This window comes from Eumetopias jubatus, unplaced genomic scaffold, assembly GCF_037043125.1.
Source record: "Eumetopias jubatus isolate StellerSeaLion01/CBP00866 unplaced genomic scaffold, mEumJub1_p1.0 scaffold_10, whole genome shotgun sequence".
NCBI classification, from domain to species: Eukaryota; Metazoa; Chordata; class Mammalia; order Carnivora; family Otariidae; genus Eumetopias; species Eumetopias jubatus.
Genome location: NW_028274816.1, coordinates 69,837,030 through 69,851,691, shown reverse-complemented (window position 1 = coordinate 69,851,691; position 14,662 = coordinate 69,837,030). Strand labels below are relative to the sequence as shown.

Below are 14,662 nucleotides of genomic sequence, written 5' to 3'. Positions count from 1 at the left end.
TTGGGAAATTTTAGTAACTACATTTGGGATGCTTTTTTTTTTTTTTTTAAAGATTTTATTTATTTATTTTGACAGAGAGAGAGACAGGGAGACAGTGAGAGAGGGAACACAAGCAGGGGGAGCGGGAGAGGGAGAAGCAGGCTTCCTGCCGAGCAGGGAGCCCTATGCGGGGCTCGATCCCAGGACCCTGGGATCATGACCTGAGCCGAAGGCAGACGCTTAACGACTGAGCCACCCAGGCGCCCCTGGGACGCTTTTTTATATAATTCTTTTTCTTTTTTTAAGATTTATTTTAGAGAGAGAGAAAGAGCGCCTGAGCATGAGTGGGAGGGACAGAGTGAGACAGAGACAGAAAGGGAGAGAGAACCCCAAGCAGACTCCACACTGAGCGCAGCAGGCTTGATCTCACTTCCCTGAGGTCATGACCTGAGCTGAAACCAAGAGTCGGATGCTTAACCGACTGTGCCACCCAGGCGCCCCTAGAATAATTTTTTTTTTAAGATTTTATTTATTTATTTGAGAGAGAAAGAGAGAGAGCACATGAGAGAGGGGAGGGTCAGAGGGCGAAGCAGACTCCCTGCCGAGCAGGGAGCCCGATGCGGGACTCGATCCAGGGATTCCAGGATCATGACCTGAGCCAAAGGCAGTCGCTTAACCAACTGAGCCACCCAGGTGCCCAACCCCTAGAATAATTCTTAATAATTCTTTCTTAATAATTGTAGTTCACCAAAGAGTTTTTGGTCTCATTTTGAACTGTAGTGACATTTTGTATATTTTCTTAATCTTTTTTGGTTTTTTGGAGTGCTTTCGTGTATCAAACCTTATCTAATTCTCCCCCAAATTGGGTCATTTAAATGGGTTGTCCCCGAGAGAAGAGATCTAGGAAGGTATTAAGAAGTTAACTAATTTTATTAAAAATCAGACAGTAAAGTGTAGAGGCAGAACATATTCCCTGTCTAGTGTTCTTCACCATAATGTAGCATAATTATTTTCTCAAAGTACTGTTGACACATAAATAATACTTCAGATTTTTTGACACAGGGCCTTGGATAAATTTCCTTAATTTATACAACAGTACTATTTATTACCATCAACAAGACTCTCCTTAGTACGTTTTCCTCCTATTTAAATAGCTTATGTAGCAGGTGACCTGCTGAATGTGGTTGCCATTTTGTTTTTTGATATAGGCTAGAATGTCTTGTTGTTATTTAAGCACTTAAAAGGTCTAGGTGCTGACCTTAAACCATATTGTTACATTTTCGGTTGAAGTTTAATATATATACGGAAAACTCAATATATGTAGCTTGAAGAATTTTCATAAACAGACTTGATCTGTGTATCCAGCATTCAGATCAAAAACATAACATTACCAGTATGTCATAAACCCTCTTGTGCCCTCTTCTAGTCACTGTCCTCCCGGCCAGGATAGCTACCATCCTGACTTTTGATGGTATAGGTTAGTGTTACCTATTCGGAATAGTTATATAATTGAAATCATTCTGTATGTGCTCTTTTTTCTTTCTTTCTTTCTTTTTGGTACAACTTTATTGATATATAATTCACATACCATACAATTCCCCCATTTATGTTGTATAATTTAGTGGTTTTAGTATATTCATAGAGTTCCTTAACTGTCACCACAGCCAATTTAAAAAGTTTTTCACCTAAGAAAGAAACCCTGTGTCCTTTAACTAATTCCCTCCAAATCCTCCAATTCTTCCAGCCCTAGGCTACTACTAATCTACTTTCTGTCTCCATAGATTTGCCTATTCTGCACATTTCATATAATTGGAACCATATGATGTGTGATTTCGAGACAGGCTTCTTTAACTTAGCATGCTATTTTCAAGGTTCATCCATGTTTAGCATGTATCAGAACTTTATTCCTTTTTTATTTTTGTTGTTGGTTTAAAAAAAATTATTTATTTTAGAGAGAGAGACAGCATGAGCCAGGGGAGGGGCAGAGGGAGAGGGAGAAGCAGACTCCCTGCTAAGCAGGGAGCTTGACGCTAGGCCCAGTCCTAGGATCCTGAGATCATGACCTGAGCCAAAATCAAGAGTCCAACACTCAGGGGGCACCTGGGTGGCTCAGTCGTTAAGCATCTGCCTTCGGCTCAGGTCATGATCCCAGGGTGCTGGCATCAAGCCCCACCTCAGGCTCCCTCCTCCACTGGAAGCCTGCTTCTCCCTCTCCCACCCCCCCGCTTGTGTTCCCTCTCTCACTGTGTCTAAAAAAAAAAAGTCTGATGCTCAACTGACTGAGCCACCCAGGCACCCCACAACTTTATTCCTTTTTATGGCCAAATAATATTCCATTGTACATACCACATTTTGTTAATCCATCAGTTGATGGACATTTGGGTTGTTTCTCTCTTTTGGTTATTATGAATAATGCTGCTGTACAAGTTTTTGTGTGGATATATGTTTTCATTTCCCTTGTGTATATACCTAGAAGTAGAATTGTTAGCTCAGATGATAACTGTTTAACTCTGTCTTAATTACCTTTGCTTGGGTAACAAGTTTTGAAATCAGGAAGGAAGGGAGAGTCTTCCAACTTAGTTCTTCTTTTTCAAGATTGTTTTGACTATTCGAGGTCCCTTGAGTTTTCAAATGCATTTAAGGATCAGTTTGTCAACTTCTATGAAGACTCCAGCCATTATTCTGATAGGGAGTGCATTGGTTCCATAGATCAATTTGGGACAAATTGCCATCTTAACAATATTAAATATTCTGACCCATGAACATAGATGATGCCTTTCATTTATTCAGATCTTCTTTAATTTCTTCCAGTAACATTTTGTAGTTTTCAGGTATCAGTTCTGTATTTCTTAAGTTCTAAGTATTTTATTCTTTTTGATACTATTATAAATGGAATTTTTTCTTACGCTCATATTTTCATTGTAAACATATAGAAATACAGTTTTTTGTAATTGCAGTAAAATTCACCTAACATAAAGTTAGCTGTTATAAGTGTCTAATTCAGTGACATTTAGTATATTCATAGTGTTGTGCAGCCATTACCACTATCTGGTTCCAGACTTTTTCATCACCCCAAGTAGAAACCTCGCAAATGGAACATTAAGCAGTCGCTCCCCATGCCCACTTGTGTTTTCTTCTAAGAGTTTTAGGCCTTTGATCCATTTTTAGTTTTGCATGTTGTATGAGGTAAGGGCCAACTTTATTTTTTGCATGTGGATATCTAGTTGTCCCAGGACCATTTATGGACAAAACTATTCTTCTACGTAAATTGAATGATCTTGGCATCTTTGTCAAAAATCATTTGCTCTTAGATACACCAGTTTTATTTCTGGACTCTCAGTTTTGTGTTGATCTACGTGTATCTTATGCCAGTACCACATTGTTTTGATTACTACAGCTTTGCAAATTTTGAAATCAGGAACTGTGTGTCCTCCAACTTTGTGTTTTTCAATTTGTAAGATTATTTTGGCTATTCTGGGTCCCTTGCAATTCCATAAGATTTCTAGGATTGGGTTTACATTGAATCTGTAGATTCCTTTGGAATGTATTGCCATTTTAACAATATTAAGTCTTTTTCCAGTCCATGGACACGGGATATCATCCCATTATTTAAGCTGTCTTTAATTTCTTTCATCACTGTTTTGTAGGTTTACAGTGTACAAGTCTTATATGTCCTTGCGTCATGTTTTTCCTGAATATTCTTTTTGATATTATAAATAAAATTTTCTTAATTTCATTTTCTTATTCATTGGTAATGCATAGAAATAAACTTTTTGTGTTGACCTTGTAACTTTACAAAATTCTTTTGTTAACTCTAATAGTTTTCTTGTGGATACTTTTTTTTTTATTTTAATTTATTTGAGAGAAAGAGAGTGAGTGAGAGAGAGAGAGCACAAGCCAAGGGGGAGAGGCAGAGGGAGAAGCAGACTCCCCGCTGAGCAGGGAGCCCAATGTGGGACCCAGTCCCAGGACCCTGGGACCATGACCTGAGCCAAAGGCAGAAGCTTAACCAACTGAGCCACCCAGGCGCTCCTTTCTTGTGGATTCTTTAGAATTTTCTATATATAAGATTGTGTCATCGGTTAATAGAAATAGTTTTCTTTCTACCTGTCCACTTTGTATGTACGTACCTTTTATTTCCTTGTCTTGCCTAATTGGCTTAAACTTGCAGTACATTGTTGAATGGAAGTGATGAAAGTGGGCATCTTTGTTTTATTCCTGACCTCATGAGGAAAGCTTTCAGTTTTTCATCTTTTAATATGATGTTACATACAGGTTTTTCATAAATGCTTTTTATCAAGTTGAGGAAATTTCCATTTCTAATTTGTTGGATTTTTTTTTTTTGGATCATGAAAGGGTGTTGGATTTTGTCAAATGTTCTTTCTGTATCAATTAAGATGAGGTCATCTGGGTTTTGGTCTTTATTGATACGGTTGTACTACATTATTTGATTATCAGGTGTTAAACCAACCTTGCATTTCTGGGATAAATCTCACTTGATCATGATATATAATTATTTTTATATGTTGCTAGATTTGTTTGCTGGTATTTTATTAGGATCTGTACTTAGAAGAGATTGACCTTTAGTTTTCTTTTCTTATGATGTCCAGTTTTGGTATCTGAGTTAACAGTGGCCTCAAAGAAGTGTTCTGTCTTTTTTTTTTTTTTTTTTAAGATTTTATTTATTTATTTGACAGAGAGAGACACAGCAACAGAGGGCACACAAGTAGGGGAGTGGGAGAGGGAGAAGCAGGCTTCCTGCCGAGCAGGGAGCCCGATGTGGGGCTCGATCCCAGGACCCTGGGATCATGACCTGAGCCGAAGGCAGATGCTTAACGACTAAGCCACCCAGGTGCCCCTGCCTCTTTCTTTTTAACTATCTACCCTTCTTGGCACATAAAGAGAACCCCTCCCTCTCCCCACCCACTGTAGAGTATGTTCTATAAGTGTCTATTCAATTTTTATTTTATTAATTTAACCTATACCTTAGTCATGGATATTAAGGACGGTTCCCAACTTTTGTTATTTTAAACAATGCTACAGTGAATAATAATCTTGTATATTAATCATTTTGTGGAACTGAGTCTGTCTGTAATTTAATTTTTAGAGGTGGAATATCTGGGAAAACCCGTGGCTCCGGTATTTCATAGAAATACCAATTCTGACTTGCTTTTTTTGTGGGATGAGGAGTGGGAGATGACATGCTGGAGGGGAACTTACTACACTCATCTAGCTGGTCATTTTAGGAAGATTTCTTTGGCTTCTCCTTTGTCACATAGCCTCACTGAAAATCAAAAGTATTCATGTTTATTTGTAAAAGGTAGCTAAGCTATATATGTCTGGGTGGATGGGAGTCTTGCACACTTGGGAATGTAATGCCTGTGAAGATAGCACGTTTGTTGGAACTTAGATCATAAAGAAAACAAACAGATTTGGCATTAAATGCATATGTTGTACATTGTAATACTGTGCTTTCCTCCTGTAGTTGTATATTGAGGTTACATTTCAGAATCGTTGCTGTTCAGCATCTCCATAATGATGGGGTTGAGTGAGAATTACATGTATTTCAAATACTGAAGATTTTGTACAAATCCGTCATAATCCAAACCTGGAACTGTTTGATTCCCGAATAACATACTGTTAATTTTACAATTTCTGTTGCAGTCCAGTACGAAAAAAACCAGTGTTAAAATTCTGAAAAATTTTGATGAAGCGATAATTGTGGATGCTGCAAGTCTGGATCCAGAATCTTTGTATCAGCGGACATACGCAGGGTAAGTTTAACTAGTGTCTGGAATTTGTACAAGTCTACCGAATTTTGCATCTTTTATGTTTTTATTTAAAATTTAAAAATTGTTTCTAATCTACTGTTACATACCCAGCACTTTTATATATAGTATACAAGTAGACCACAGTTGAGAGTGGAGGCTTGGGAGCAACTTCCTCGGTTTTAATCTTGGCTCAGCCACTTACTGGCAGACTGTCTCGGTGTTTTCATCTCCACTTCATTCATTGGGTTGTTTAGGGGATTAAATGAGGTACATGAAAAGCATTCAAAACCATGCCGGGTATCTAGTAAACACTCCATAAATATCATTACCATCATCATTCCACCACACTAGACAAGGTTGATGAGTATCGTATGTATGTGGTATGTTTTAGGTTATATCTCTTCCCATATTTCATTTGGTTCATTTGTTAGCTATTTCAAAGTCTGTCTTAAAACCGTAAATAAAAATAAAGTACAAAGATGCCAGCATCATTTATTATGGACTGTATAACGAATACTTGAAAATGGAATAAAATTATTTCTTTGTATTTAAGGATTGGATGTTTATTTTATCCTGTAACAAAAAGACATCAGTTCATAGCATATGCCACTTGCCAATGTTTACCACAGATCAAATCATAAAATCACTTCCTCTTTCCTAAAGATGGCTTGATGAGCCTATAAATCTGTGTAAATTCTTGATTACCCTACCCCAACCCCAACCGCAGTCCTGGCATCACCATAAAAAAGGGATTTCAACATGTTTAATTGATTTTGTCAGAAAGTAACAGTGATACTTGGGAGACCGAGGAATCCTGGAAAGCACTCAGAAGTAAATATAGGGCTGTTTGACTACGTTGTCTTCAAAAAGCACACTGCAGCTGAGTCAGTGTTGTAATCTTTAGCTCGTCTTTTAGGAAATGGTGGACAGTAAGCCTACGATTTAATTACCAAAGATTATATTTATTAGGGAATGGTTGGTTCATTTACTTAAAACCTTACTTAAGACAGTCTGTCAGTTGCAAAATGTTTTACTTCTGTAAGGTTTTTTTGTGTGTAAAATAAATGTAACAGATGATGTATAAAATGGGTCAGAAAGGGCGCCTGGGTGGCTCAGTTGGTTAAGCGACTGCCTTCGGCTCAGGTCATGATCCTGGAGTCCCGGGATCGAGTCCCACATCGGGCTTCCTGCTCAGCGGGGAGTCTGCTTCTCCCTCTGACCCTCTCTCCTCTCATGCTCTCTCTCTCACTCTCTCTCTCAAATAAATAAATAAAATATTTTAAAAAAATAAGAAAATAAAATGGGTCAGAAATAGAGAAATAATGGTTAAAGATAGTTTTCAGTGTTTGCTTTAGCTTTATGGTTTTGGCATCTTCCTGAAATTTTTCTCAAGGCAGACAAATTTGTATCCATTGGTGTATTGCAACCACATGTGAAATGATGACTTACTAGGAACAATAGCCCTAAAATAAGATCCACTGTGCCCAACGTGAAATAATACATAGGCATCACAGAGTTTCTTTTTCTACCTAACTTTTAATTACAAATACATTAATCTCTTATAAAAATTAAATTGGTAGATAAGGCTAATGTCCCCTTTGATCACACACCAGTGCTCATTCTCTCCCCTTCCTACTCAGGATAATCACTGTTACGTTATAGTATGTATTTTTGTTTGCTTATATTTGTGTAATTGATACCATACTTTATTCGGTATCTTGTGCTTTCATTCACAATGAGTTTTGGAGATTTTTCTTTGTTAGTCTGTACAGATTTACATCATTTTAACTATGTTGTAGTATTCTATATATAATATTAATTATAGCTCATAACTGTGACCACTATTTGGCCCTTTGGTATTGATGAGTATTTAAGTTGCTTGCAGTTTTTCACTGTTACACACAGAATAGTAAAAGACTTCCTTTTATTCACTTATACCAAGAAGCAGATTTTAAATTTTAAAGATCTTACCGATTTACCTTTAAAAGTATCTGTATATTTTGCATTCTTACCCCCATTAATAAGGATACTAATTTTCCCCACATCTTTATTGACACTAAATAACCTCAAATGTTTGATTTTTTACCAATCTGGACTACTGCTCATGAGATTAAGCTTCTTTTGGCATTTTGCTGGTTGTTCAGGTTTTTCTTTATGAATTGACTATTCATCTCCTATTTATGTTTTTCTGTTGTATGATTTCTTAGTGACTTGTTGGAATTCTGTATGTTTTTTAATATTTATTATTGATGAGTAATATCTGTTAAATAAGATCTTTCACTGTGTTCTTTGCCTTTTAACTTTTTTATATTGCTATAGCTTTATAGCATGTTTAATTATTATATATAATTACTATAGCTTTATAATACACATTTTGATCTAGGGCATTTATCTCTTTTATAAAATTATCTTGGCTATTTTTGTGCCTTTTCTCTTCTGTGTAAATTTTAGAACTGTGAGCTGTCTCTTCACCCATCATGTTTCATAAACCTTTTTGGGATTTTGAATGGAATTACATTGAATTAAAGATTATTTTGCTTCTTTGGGGGACAGTTCTATTTGAAATAAGCCTTGCTTTGAATAACATGAGCTAGCTATACATTGTATTTCTAGCTTCTAGATTTAGATGAGATGCTTAAGAATGGAATTTTTCTTTCCTTGTTTGTGGGGGGTATTTTTCTTTCCTTAATTTAAAATTGGTTGTTAGAAATTATGTTCTTTTTGTACTTATTTAGGAAGATGACATTTGGAAGAGTAAGTGACTTGGGGCAGTTCATCCGAGAATCTGAGCCTGAACCTGATGTAAAGAAATCAAAAGGTTTGTGGTGTTTTATACTCCATGTTAAGCCTTCACTCACATTAGTCATTGACTGTAAGTGAAGGATCATTTAAGATTTAAACAGTTTATTTTATGAAATAACTGCCTTATCTCTCACTTGTGTTTATATCATAACTGAGTCCGAGGGCTACTTGTAGTTGCATCTGTATACAGTCTGTCTGAATGAAAGTTAGTGAACTTGCTTTACCATTACAGAAAGCACATCTTTATGAAAGAATGTTTGTCACCTTTCTGTTAAAGATGATGAATACCCAGTCCAGGTTGGACTTAGCATTTATTTTGAAACCCTTTAGTTCATTAAATTTCCTCTAATTTGCTAAAAGTTATTATGAAATATTTGTGGAAAATATTAATAGTTTGAAATTCAAATCCTTTGTTTAATCAGCAGGAGAGTGCTCAGTCAACTGCAAAAGTTAAACATATAAGTCTTTTTTGACAAGAACGTTATTTGTGACTGATCTCAACTTCCAAACAATTGGTCTACACAGGAAGATTTTGGAAACCAATGCGGATCTATTCATTTGGGATCTAGAAATTTTTCGGTGTGATTGGATTGACAGTATTGTCTTGAGTAAAAGATACTAACTTTTGTAAGAAGAAAATGCTCCAGGGGCACCTGGGTGGCTCAGTCGGTTAAGCATCTGCCTTTGGCTCAGGTCATGATCTCAGGGTCCTGGCATCAACCCTCACGTTAGGTTCCCTGCTCGGCAGGGAGTCTGCTTCTCCCTCTTCTTCTGCCCCTCCCCCCCAACTTGTCTGCATGCACCCTTGCTCTCTCTCAAATAAATGAAATCTTTAAAAAAATTTTTTAGAGAAAAAAATGTTCTGTTTTGATAAGTGTGTTTAAAATTAAGAGCTATTGTTAATCTTCCTACTAAATTTAGTAGGACTGCATTCCTATTATGTGTATTTTTAAGGTTTGTTTTTTTTTTAAGTAAACTGTACGTGGGCTCAAACTCACGACCCCAGGATCAGGAGTTGCATGCTCCTCTACTGACTGAGCCAGCCAGGTGCCTCATATTATTTTTATTTTTTTAATGCAACTATTGTTTGAGTAATGAATCACACCACTTTATGTTGATGAGCAGTCTGTTTTTGGGTCAGATATACATTGACAGAGTAAGCAAAAAGTGCAACAATTGTTGAAATAATTTAGACCAAAAAAGGGCCTTTTACCTACTTCACCTTATTAGTTTATTTAAGTAATTGATTTTATTTCCTGTTTTGTCAAAGAAGTCTGAAGTACATGGTCAGGAAAGTTTAAAGACTGAAAGAAGTCTACACAGTTCATTCAGTAAATAATTTCTTAGTGCCTCTGTGCACTCATATTCACTGGGTGGATTAGAAGATACAGATCCTGCCATTAAGAAACTTAGAGTCTAATAGCGTCTTTTATTGCGTAAAACATGAATAGGAGGAAGAGGTTACTGGTAGCCTTGGAGCAGAGGAAGTGCTAGACAAGCTCTGTGGGGGATTGGCCAGGAAGGGCTCTACATCGTCCTCAGGTAGCTTCTGTCGGGACAGTGACATCTCCAGTATTAAGAGAACCTCTGAGCTCATTAGTTTTTTAAAAAGCTGGTCTTATTCCTCTGACATCTCATGAAGAAGTGCTGCTGCTCTAGAGTATAGGTGTGGGTTCTTGCAGGGTTTTGTTTTTTTTTACATATAGGAATTAAGATATGTAGTTAGTAGCTAAAGATAAACAAGAAACTTGTTTCCCCAAACACTATCTCTGCTTATTGTTTATTCAGTCTCTTCATATTATTCATTTATTCTAAAATATGAGTGCTTGCTCTATCCATCTACGGTTCTAAATTCTGAGAAGAAAATGAAATTTCTAGCCCTTGTGGAGCTCACATTATAGTGGAAGGGACAGTAAACAGATAAATACTCTGTGTGTGTGTGTGTGTGTGTTTATATATAAAAACATAAGAATAGTCGGGAGTTCTTTTTTTTTATTATGTTAATCACCATACATTACATCATTAGTTTTTGATGTAGTGTTCCATGATTCATTGTTTGTGTACAACACCCAGGGCTCCATGCAGAACGTGCCCTCTTTAATACCCATCACCAGGCTAACCCATCCCCCCACCCCCTCCCCTCTAGAACCCTCAGTTTGTTTTAGAGTCCATCATCTCTCATGGTTCATCTCCCCCTCCGATTTCCCCCCCCTTCATTCTTCCCCTCCTGCTATCTTCTCCTTCTTTTTTTTTTTTTTTTACACATAATGTTTTATTTGTTTCAGAGGTACAGATCTGTGATTCAACAGTCTTGTACAATTCACAACGCTCACCATAGCACATACCCTCCTCAATGTCTATCACCCAGCCACCCCATCCCTCCCACCCCCAACCACTCTAGCAACCCTCAGTTTGTTTCCTGAGATTAAGAATTCCTCATATCAGTGAGGTCATATGATACATGTCTTTCTCTAATTGACTTATTTTGCTCAGCACAACACTCTCCAGTTCCATCCACATCGTTGCAAATAGCAAGATTTCATTCCTTTTGATGGCTGCATAATATTCCAGTGTGTGTGTGTGTGTGTGTGTGTGTGTGTGTGTGTGTGTGTGTGTGTGTGTGTATCACATCTTCTTTATCCATTCATCTGTTGATGGACATCTTGGCTCTTTCCACAGTTTGGCTATTGTGGACATTGCTGCTATAAATATCGGGGTGCACATACCAGAATAGTAGGGAGTTCTGTTTTAAGAGTGGTTGTCAAGGGCACCTGGATGGCTCATTTGGTTAAGCGTCTCCCTTTTTTTTTTTTTTTTGGTAAGATTTATTTATTTATTTGACAGTGAGAGAGGGAACACAAGCAGGGGGAGAAGGAGAAGCAGGCTTCCCATGGAGCAGGGAGCCCGATGTGGGGCTCGATCCCAGGACCCCAGGATCATGACCTGAGCCAAAGGCCCAGCAACTGAGCCACCCAAGCGCCCCGAGCATCTGACTCTTGATTTTGACTCAGGTCATGATCTCAGGGTTGAAAGATCAAGCCCCACATCGGGCTCTGTGCCCAATGTGGAGTCTGCTTGGGATTCTCTCTCTCCCTCTCCCCCTCCCCCTGCTCACGTTCTCTCTCCCTAAAATAAATAAACTCATAAAATCTTTACAAGAAAAAAATAAAAGTGGTTGTCTGGAGGAGTGCCTGAGTGGCTCAGTCAGTTAGGCGTCCAACTCTTGATCTCAGGGTCATGAGTTCAAGCCCCACATTGGGCTCCACACTGAGCATGAAGCCTACTTAAAAAAAAAAAGAAATGGTTGTCAAGAAAGGCCTCACCGAGGAAGTTGCATTTTGAGTAGAGACCTGAGCAAAATGGGGGAGTAAGCCCTGGCAAGATCTGCAGGAAGGGGTTCTTGGCAGAAGGAAGAAGAACAAGAAGCTTAAGAGTCCAGCATGATCAAGCAGCAGCAAGACCAGTGTGGCAGAAGACGAGTGAGCAGAGGGATGAGTGGAGGAGGCAGGTAAGGTTGGGAGGGTTCTCACAGACCATGGTAGGATGTTGAAAGTGTTAGAAGTTGGAGCAGGGGAGTACCAGGATGTGATTCAGGTTTTAAAGGTGTGGCTTTGGCAGCTGTTTGGAAAATAGAATGTAGGGGTTAAAAGGAGAAGCAGGGAAACAACATTCTTGCCATGGTCTAAGGAAAGGATGATGGTGGTGGTTGTGATTTAGGTCACGGAAGAATGGTCACACTTGGGTTGTGTTCGAAGGTAGAGGCAACAGGATTATAAATCTACCAGCAGGCTCATCCATCAGGTTACTTGCATTATTAATGTAATTGAGACATGCCTACATAAAGTAATTAGTAGTAATTTCTGCAGTTTGAGTAATTGCATCCACATACCCCAGTGCTTCCTTTAGCTGTCCAGACGTGTCTGTAAGTCGTGTATTTTTGTGGTAAGTAAATGACCTCATACAGGAGCCAGCAGATTCGATTCATTACTCAGAAGGCCAGAGATGATGCTAAATGATAAGGATACAAATAAGAAGGTGTACTCTGAGTTTATTTTAATCTAGCTTAGTCCCTCTTTTATAACCCTGCTTCACAAGCCTGTCATGCTAGTTATTCTATAAAATGCCCAACCTTCTGGATTTTCCTGGTTATACTATTCAGCTTATTCCTTTCTTACCTGTGTTTCTTATAAACTGGGATTTGTACCTAAAGTCGATTTGAGTTACACCTTTTGGTTAGACTACATCGTCGGTGATCTTGTGTATGATATTTGTAGAAGACTATATATATATTTCCTGAAAGGATACACAAAGCATGTAACATAGTTTAAGGCTGAGTAGAGGGAGACGCCTTCGACTTTTCATTATACCTTTTCCTCTGCTTTTTGACTTTTCTTATCCTACATGCTTTACTGCTTCATTACCCCCCTATCTTTTCTCCCATAGCTTTGGATGCCTCTTTGCTGTGACCTGTGAATGTTCCCTGCCTTCCTCTACAACTTTGCCTTGCACCACTCTCTGCTTCACAGACTAGGGTCTAACTAGAATCTCCTTCTCTGTTAGGGCCTCTTCATTTGCTGTTCCCCCTGCCATGGCTTTCATGAGCTCGTTCTCATGGCAAGTATGCTCTGTTCAGAGAGGACTTCCCAGCCCACATGATCTCAGCTCATCTGTACCACTAACATACTACTTCTTTATTTTCTTAGCACGGTCTGATATCTTACTCATTTATTTGCATACTTAATTTATCATCTATTTCTCTTCCATGAGTATATCACCTCTCTGAGAGCAGGGATTTTGTCTATCTTATTTGTCACTGTATTCCCTGGTTCTGAAATTATGCCTGCCACATGATAGGCATTAATTATTTGTTGATTTACTTAATTAATCTAGAGGAATTTCTGCAGAGATTATCTAGGTAGTAAGATCATGGATCATATTTATTTAATTTAAGAAAAGTATTATTTTTTGAACTGACACACTCAGTTTTCTTATCCAGATTACTTTACTATTCTGAGGATACTCACAGAACCCTATTCCCAAGCCTTCTCAGACCCCAAGTAAACGGAGATTTCTTAGCAACCTCTGTGGACACTACCTCCTTATTCTGCAAATGAAGCAGTTGAGGATCCGGGAAATTATAACTTGTTAGGGATCACAGAGCAGATTAATAGCAATCTCGGGGCTTTGGCTCAGAATACTCTTGTGACAGTTCAGCCCCCATTCTCCTCCCTTGCTGAGGATAGCTGCAAGAATGTTCATCATTTACTAGCCTATAGTTTCAGTTTGGGTTTTGAAATACTGATAGCACACAGAGGAAAGGGTTGAGTTTTGAGACTGTGTATCTCAGAGGCTTCTGAGAGTATGAGAACTTCGCTTTCAGGGCAAACAAAGTAATTTTAAAAGTTACATTCAGGGGTGCCTGGGTGGCTCAGTTGGTTAAGCTTCCAACTCTTGATTTCGGCTCAGGCCATGATCTCAGGGTCATGAGATCAAGCCCTGGGTCTGGCTCCATGCTCAGCTGAGAGTCTGCTAGAGATTCTCTCTCTCCCTCTCCCCCCTCCCCGCTGCTCTTGTGCACGTGCATGCATGCTCTCACTCTCTAAAATAAATCTTTTCCAAACAAAAAAGTTGCGTTCTAATCCTCTAGGAGAAAGTCTAACATGGAATTGTAAAAGATGTTGTGAGCATGTGTAGTGGCTAGTCCTAGTGCTTGGATACAGTGGTGGGAGACGAAATTGCACGTACGTTGTGAAAGCCCTGGCGTGTTGTAGTAAGAAGCCTGGGTTCCTGTCGTGTAAGCATCAGGGATTCTTTTTAGATTTTATTTATTTTGACAGACAGCGAGAGAGGGAACACAGCAGGGGGAGTGGGAGAGGGAGAAACAGGCCTCCCGTGGAGCAGGGAGCCCAATGAAGGGCTCGATTCCAGGACCCTGGGATCATGACCTGAGCCAAAGGCAGACGCTTAATGACTGAGCCACCCAGGTGCCCCAGGGATTCTTTTTCTTTTTCCTTTTTTAAGATTATTTATTTATTTATTTATTTATTTATTTATTTATTGAGACAGAGAGAACCTGCAAGTGAGAGCATGGGGGGGAGGGGTGGAGGCAG

General features: G+C 38.6%; 1 protein-coding gene across 1 annotated transcript in view; it reads left to right on the top strand.

Moving 5' to 3' along the window:
* Positions 1-14,662, top strand: part of AKAP10 (A-kinase anchoring protein 10) — an 87,367-nt gene that overhangs the window by 59,120 nt on the left and 13,585 nt on the right. Inside the window, exons 11-12 of the mRNA XM_028089510.2 lie at positions 5,644-5,753; positions 8,486-8,568. Coding sequence (XP_027945311.1) covers positions 5,644-5,753; positions 8,486-8,568 — 193 coding nt within the window. The remainder of the gene's footprint in view (positions 1-5,643; positions 5,754-8,485; positions 8,569-14,662) is intronic.